We start from the raw sequence: 8,269 nt of genomic DNA on the forward strand, positions 1-8,269 counted from the left end.
AAGACTATGGAGAATGTGCGAAATCACACGGATGTCAGATTAGTTACAAAATGGGAGGGAAGAGGTGGTGCGAGAGCGCTTATCGCTAGGGCAAACTTTCATAGTTGCACCGTATTCGAGACTGATATGGTTATTATAGGAATGAATCGTGTCAAAGTTTACTTTAATAAACCAATTTATATCGGTGCGGCGATCTTAGACCTTTCGAAAATTATTCTGTACGATTTTCATTACAAATATATAAAGCCGAATTTTCCCGACAAAAAAGCTAAATTGTTGTACACCGACACTGACAGCCTTATTTACCAATTTAATGTACCCAACATCTACGATATCGTCAAACGTGATGTTGACTCAATGTTTGACACCTCGGACTACCCTCCCGACAATGTGTACGGTATTCCGCTCAAGAACAAGAAACGTCTGGGCATAATGAAGGGCGAGAACAACGGGAAAATTATGACAGAGTTCATTGGGTTGCGCGCGAAGCTGTACACCTTTACAACGATGGGCGAGGATGACGCCGATGGTACGAGAGTAAGCAAACGCGCAAAGGGTGTCAAAAATTCAACGCTGAACACCATCACGTTTGACGATTATAAGCGCTGTCTGTTGGCTTACAAGGAATTGGCTCGATCTCAATGTCTAATTCGTAGCAAAAAACATCAAGTAAGCACTATCGTACAGAAGAAATTGGCTCTGAGTTGGCAAGATGACAAGCGACAATTGATACCTGGACAGACCGACACCTTACCTTGGGGGTTTGCTGCTGCCCCATAAAAACTAATTATAGGATTAGCTGTATGTATAAAACTGCCACGAATACTTACGTTCGACACCTTGGACGATCCTTTGTCAAATCATTTATTCAGAAATGAAAAAAAGTTTTCCAGAAATGAAAAAAAGTTTTCAGAAAATGAAAAAAAGTTTTCCAAAAACAAAATCCCCATTTGATTAACACGTAAAAAAAGTTTTTCGGAAATGAAAAAAAGTTTCCCGAAAATGAAAAAAAGTTTTCCAGAAATGAAAAAAAGTCTACAAAAATAAAAATGTGTATTAACCGTAAGAAAAAAGAAAAATATCTTGTATTATTATTATTTTTGCTACGGATATGATATATAAGTGCATATGGAAAAGAATTGTAGAGATATTTTGTATAACTGTATGTTTTATTGTTATTTTGAAAAATACATAGAAATTATGTTACATGTCTGTTTCATTTATCCAACTGTTGTGTGAATTGTCAAATCCCAACCACTTCACATAGAGCTGATTCCCACGTTTGCGTAATACTTTCTCCACCAGGTAGCCATCGGGATATTTTACTTTGCTGAGTTCTTCCTCGTAGAAGCCTCCTTCGATGGAATGATCTTGATAATCGGTAAGTTTGTACGTCGGGGGGTTGGTATTTTTCACCTCGCTCACGGTGAATATTTCAGTCGTCCAGTTGGGCGTATAGCCTTTTTCGAATACATTTTTGTACTTGCTGATCCGGACTCGATCGCCAACTTTAAATTTCCGCTTCCGATCACTCCGCTTGATTTGGCGGGACTTGTAAACGCTTCGATATAGTTGTTTTTCGTTGACTGTGCTGACATCCACCGGCTTCATTCGAATCGTGCGATGCTTGGTGTTGTTGTATGATTTTATTAGATCGCTCAAAATGTCAATCCACTTGTGAGATCCTCGGAGAGTAAACCGCTTCCACATTTTATTTTTCAACGTTCGATTAAATCGCTCGCATATAGACGCCTTTAAATTGTTGAATGTCGAATACATGTTGATATTGTGCCGCTTCATGAGTGTCTTGAATTCGCTGTTGTAAAATTCTCTGCCCTGATCGACGTGTAGATGCTTTGGTATGCGGTTCTGTATTAGTACGGATTTCATGGCGGTAGTCACATCTTTTGCACTCTTGGACTTTATCGGTACCGCCCACGCGTACTTGGAAAATATGTCGACGATTGTAAGCAGGTATTTGTAGCCCTTGTTGTGCGAGCTATATGCGGTCATGTCAACGAGATCTGCTTGCCAGGTCTCATCGAGTCCGCGTACATCTACGAATCGGCGCGGATAATTGCGTCGAGCCGGTCTGTGAAGTTCAGCAGCTATTGTCACCTTCATTGTTTCTTGCTCTTTGCCGCTCGAGTTTTCAACTCTTCTTCCAACCGCTTTTGTTCCTCGACCGAAACTGATACCGCGCTGGTTTCCTCCAGTAACGTTACTCGTGCATGAAGCTTCTGAACGATCTCCGATAATCCAATTACGTAATCGTGATTACTCCTGTTACGCGCGCGCACCGGTTTAAGGATCTCATCGATTCTCTTTATGCGCTCTTCGTACGATTCTCTTAAACTATTTAGAACTTTCAGGGGAACAGCATCGTTAGGTTGCTGAGGATCGGCTATGTTACACAATCGTTTACCGTCCAAATCGTACTGATTGTCGGGAGTGATTTTAAATCCGACGCCTGGAGGTCCACGAATAAATTTTTTACCCCCACCACGGCCCAACTGTCGTCCAAATATATCTATGCTCATCGCTAGGTGGTCACCGAAGGAATGACGAATCTATGTCGATCTACCGCTAATAAATGATTCCAGCTTCCCGCAGCTCTTCAATAATGGCGACTATTTCATTGGAATGGCTGGTATTTCCCGCAGCCTGCGACGCCATAAGTAGCCGAAGACGATCTACAATTTCATTTGGATCATCCCAGTAGACGTAATCCACTTCTTGCCTCTCCTTTCGCGCAATCTTATATTCGGGTAAGCCTTTACCGGACTTTTTCGGCGAGCCAAGATGTTGTGCAATGAAATTTCTATACTTTGCACTTTTTGCATCATCGCAAAGACTTCCATCGGCTTGGTATCGTTTCCGATGTGCATTTGTCATCCTTACAATTTTTATGTAATTATTCTTGTCCGTATCATTCACAACCGTGGCATCGGGTGATTTTTTAAACAATAATTCGAGTAACCCTGGCGTACTCTGGTAACTTTCATCTCCCACGTTGATCAGATTATCGACGAAACTAATTTGTGAATCACCAATCATCATACTGTTTATCAACTTTCGAACGCCATATGCTGTATCTAAATCCTTCTTTTTACTTGTGCTGAACATTTTCAAATATCGTGCCACGGGATTCACTGTTTTCCTCACTGGTGTGCTTGTAGTGGAAATTTCACCAAATTTCAGTGTTTTATCGTGTGCATCCTTGAAATCCTCCTCATCATCCATATCCTCATCCTCATCCTCGCCATCCTCGGTACTCGCATCATCTTTTTCTTCTTTTTTCATCGCTATATCAGACGATTCTGTTTTAATTTCTTCTTTAATATGCTGCTGCTGCTGCTTCGAAGTATCCACCAATTCTTGCAACGGTGTTACGAGGGGCTTGAACACCTCTCCCATAACCTGGTCGGTCGTGTCTTTGTCCAACTTGATCATCTTGTGCTTCCGACGTATGACATCGCTTGCTTTCGATATTTCACTCAGCGTATCGCTATGCTTACGAATCTTGACACTCTCCATGTTGCCGACTTGATCGTCACAATTGAACTGTGTGAGTTTGCGTTAGTTTATGCTTATAAAGCAGTCAAACCCCTTCCTGTATCTTCCCTCGTTGATTTCACTATCCTTGTCAATTACGACAAAACTATATTTACCGTCATTCCAGCATGCCGAGCATAAGTCCTTAAATTGTTGATATGTCATGTCGGTGTTCACGTGATCGTTGTAGATATGTTTCAGATTCATTTCATCTTGTCGAAATAGCACCAATAAGTTTGCATTGTCACGCACCAGGTGTTTCGGAATACGTGCATACGTTTGACTAAGATAAAAGCTATCGACGTCGCGATGCCTGCCCATGCTGAAGTAAGCTCTGATATTATCTTGCTTCTCACACGCCACATCGTCAAAAATCATAACAGAGTTAGGGTGGGCCTCTTCTGGTTTGACAACCTGATCGTTCTCACCAGACGGAAAATATCCCACACCCTGCACGGATTCTAGTAACTTTTCCAAAAATTGATATTTTGGCTGGATGAGAGATTTTGAATAAACGTAGACATTTTCGAATCTCAATCCGTTGCCATGGGTGATTAGAGAGAGGAGAGCGTTCGTTTTACCACAGTTCGATGGGCCGCAAAAAATTGCCCTCACGGTATTTGGTAGTAATTTTCCATGACGTTTCTCTTTTCTCTTCCTCCCCCGACGAACCATTTTGTCGAAATTTGCAACAGGTAGTTTGTCAGTCTGATCTTGAAATCTTATGATGCTCGGTTAACGCGACAACGAGAACTAAGATGACCGCATATAAATTCATCCTTTTATAGAACTCGCGTTAGTTGCTGTTCGACTATGAAGACGTGCACACGTAAGAGACGTGGTGGTGGTTTGGTAAACAAAATCATCAATCATCTCCCAGTTGAATTGCACGTGCCTGGGTATCAGTACTGCGGACACGGAACAAAATTGGTCAAGAGGTTGGCACGCGGTGATCCGGGTATCAATCCATTAGACGCTGCATGTAAAGATCACGACATTGCATATGCAAGGAATCGAGATATCGCTGCGAGAAATCTGGCCGACAAAGTGCTTGCCGAGAAGGCGTGGAATCGTGTTTTAGCCAAGGACGCTGGTGTGGATGAAAAGCTGTTGCGTGGGGAGTCACCAACATCATGAAAGCTAAATCTAAACTCGGTATGGGTTTAGCAAGGAAGCTGTCGAAACTTGGAGCCGGTGCGAAGTCACAGAAAAAACCCTCAACGGGTGGGAAGACTAAACAGCAGAAGAGGACAATAAATCTTAAATCTATCATTAGGGCGGCAAAGGCCTCCATGCGACCAGGTCATAAAGCTGTCGAGTCGGCGTTGGCCGGTGCCCGTGCGGCTGTGCGTGAGGCAGGGAAGAATGTTCGTGTGCCCCGTGTTATACCCGTGCCCGAAAAAATTGGCGGCATCCTACCCCTCCTCATTCTAATTTTGGCTGGTCTAAGCGCAACGGGAGCTCTAGCAGGTGGTGCTGCAGGCATAGCTAAAGCAGTCAACGAGGCTAGCGCCAACAAACATCAGTTGAGTGAGACCAAACGACACAATGCAACAATGGAGGCGATTGCGTTGGGCAAGGGATTATACCTGAGACCGTACCGCAGTGGCATGGGTCTGTACTTACAACCGGCAAAAAACTAATAAAGCTACCACGCCGAGCACTCACCAACGTTGATTTACACAAATATGCTCAAGATATGAGAATTCCACATTTTCGCGGCGTTTTCATGCGGAATGGTCTACCATCATCAGGACCGAAGACGCGAGAATCCGCAATTATTAATCTTGATGATAAGAACGGCCCCGGGACACATTGGGTTGCATATAAGAAAAACGGTGATCACGTTGTGTATTTCGATAGTTTTGGTGATTTGCAACCACCTAGGGATTTGATGAACTATCTCGGTGTTGGTAGCGTAAAATACAATCATAAGAGGTATCAGGAATACGATACTGTGATTTGTGGTCACTTGTGCCTCAAATTTCTCAGCGGACAGCTATAAAAAGAGCGGTGTCACATTGGCGAGCATCAGTCATGACGGAATCATTGTCGTTAACGCTGTCGGGCACCTCATCCCTGCTGGAGGCTCAATATTTTCCCCCAATCGAGTTATCGTCGACGAAAAACTATGTTCTCGGACTCGTCGAGTTCATGACATTCAATTCAATACCCAATATTCAAGAGAAGTGTAATAAATTTTACCTGGAGCGAGCGGACAACAGCCGGGCAGTCATTACGATACCCACAGGCAGCTACGAAATTGAAGATATTCAAAGTTTTCTGCACAAGGAACTACCTTCCGACATCTCCCTTAGTCTGCAGGCCAACAACAACGAGCTAAACAGGGAAGTTACGTGCAATCAAGTAGTAGACTTCAAACCCGAGGATTCCATTGGCCGATTATTGGGGTTTAAAGCGGTTGAGCTAGCACGGAACGTTACGCATAAGTCTGAATTACCGGTAGCCATACTGAAAGTTAATACCATACGCGTTGAGTGCAACATAACCACCGGGGCGTACATAAACGGACGTCAGGCTCACACGATTCACGAATTTTTCCCCACCGTCCCATCTGGATATAAGATTGTTGAAGTTCCCGCCAACATCATTTACCTCCCAATCGCCGTACAGTCGATACAGAATATACAGCTGCGGATAGTCGACCAAGACGACGAGTTGATTAATTTTCGCGGAGAAACGATAACGGTACGCTTACATGTAAAATCGGTGAAATAATGGGGATTGTATTTGAGACGAAAAAGTCAGGCAAAAGTTATAAAAGCGAGACGTCATGGCCAAATATCATCAGTCGTCCAGCACCATTGACGAAGCTGACATCTCCGCTGAAGCTGACACCTCTGAACGCTCGGTTTCTCCAGAGTCTAGGTCTTCGATTACGTGGAAATTTTGGAAAATAAAAATTCGTGTTCGCTGCATCCTGTGCGTGTTACCATGGAGGAAATAATAAGAATACAGAAACCCGTGACATTCGACGAATCGATCGCACACTCTGAGGTTCACGCTCACCAGCCATTTGCATCATCGACCTTTGGAAATAACGATGAAATTCGAATTTCCGTTCAAAATCAGAACGAGTGCGTGCTACCGGAAAAAAGCTCCCTGCACATTCACGGGAAAGTTACAAAAGAAGATTATTCCATGGTGGCCGCTACAAAATTGGTCAACATGGCTGTTTGCCATATGTTTGAGGAAATTCGATACGAGTTGAACGGTGTGGAAATTGATCGAAATAAAAATGTGGGCATCACCAGCATCATGAAGGGATACTTATCCCTCACCCCAGGGCAACAGCACGGCTTGGAGAACACCGGTTGGCTGAGCGTTGCCGATATCAACCTGGCCGATGATGCTGGAAATTTTGATGTCGTTATACCGCTGCGTTATCTGCTGGGATTCGCCGAGGATTATTGCCGAGTCGTCGTTAATGCCAAACATGAGTTGATTCTCACACGCACTAACACCGATTTAAATGCTGTACTTCAGACAAACACTACCGAGAAGTTTAAAATTACCCTCAAAAAAGTCGAGTGGCTGCTGCCCTACATCAAACTAGCTGACAAGCCGAAAATCCAGCTACTCAACTACATCGCCAAGGACTCGGCCATTCCCATGAGTTTTCGTTCTTGGGAAACGTACGTGTATCCGATGCTGCCGTCAACGACGCGGCATGTCTGGGCGGTCAAGACATCGACACAGCTGGAGAAGCCTAGATACGTCATAATGGGATTCCAAACTGCAAGGAAAAACGAGGCATTGAAAAATGCTAGCGAATTCGATCATTGTAGAATAAGAGATGTGAAACTCTTTCTCAACTCACAGTGTTACCCCTATGGGAATTTAAATCTAGATATTTCCAATAATCAATACGCCATTCTGTACGATATGTATGTCCAGTTTCAAACATCCTACTACAACAAGGAAGCCGAACCTCTGCTCTCGAAAAGTGAATTTATAAAACGCGCTTCCCTGATCGTCATCGATTGCTCAAAACAAAATGAATCGTTGAAAACCGGACCGGTGGACATCCGGCTGGAATTTGAAGCAAGCGTAGAATTTCCTCGAAACACCGCAGCCTACTGTATGATCTTGCACGATCGGGTCGTTGAGTACAGTCCGATTAGTGGCACGGTCAAGAAATTAGTATAAGCCAATTTTTAGAGTAATATGTTAAATGTAAGAATGTAGAAAATAATATGTATAAGGTTGATTGTTGAAATTATTAATAACATGATCAATTATTATATAGAAGCTGCAAAGCTAAATGTAATTGAGGATAAATAAAAACATCTGTTCAGTGTATCTAATTGTTATTTTGAAATTGACTTGCTCCTCCCACCATCCTCCCGTAACCGACATCTGGCATTTTTTAATAATTTTTGAAGAATCTTTTGTGTGTGACAGATTTATTTCAACAGCTGCATCCGGCATTTATGATAAAATTTAGTATGTACAGATTTATTTACATTACCACCCACTGCATTCATTATCAGCATGAGCTGAAAGGCTGCATTTCCAGAAATTTTTCTCAAGTGGTCTAGCGTTATCTAACTTAGAGCATCCCGCCGTCGAACAAGACCCGACAGGATTTTGCCCCCCCCCCCCCCCCGCCGGGGATTCGCCGCCCCCCCCCCCCCCCCCGCCGCGCGCCGCTGCAGCCGGCCCGGCCGGCCCGTAGGAATGGGGGGAACCC

General features: G+C 43.6%; 1 protein-coding gene across 1 annotated transcript; it reads left to right on the forward strand.

Moving 5' to 3' along the window:
• Window positions 1-6,510: 6,510 nt before the first annotated feature.
• LOC124413876 lies at window positions 6,511-7,725 on the forward strand. The gene has a single exon (XM_046894663.1). The coding sequence runs from the start codon at window positions 6,511-6,513 to the stop codon at window positions 7,723-7,725; it is 1,215 nt and encodes a 404-aa protein (XP_046750619.1).
• Window positions 7,726-8,269: the final 544 nt, after the last annotated feature.

Source organism: Diprion similis, chromosome 13, assembly GCF_021155765.1.
Source record: "Diprion similis isolate iyDipSimi1 chromosome 13, iyDipSimi1.1, whole genome shotgun sequence".
Classification (NCBI taxonomy): Eukaryota; Metazoa; Arthropoda; class Insecta; order Hymenoptera; family Diprionidae; genus Diprion; species Diprion similis.

Excerpts from the sequence above, each read along its gene's own strand:
- LOC124413876 (XM_046894663.1), top strand. The coding sequence starts at position 6,511 with ATGGAGGAAATAATAAGAATACAGAAACCCGTGACATTCGACGAATCG.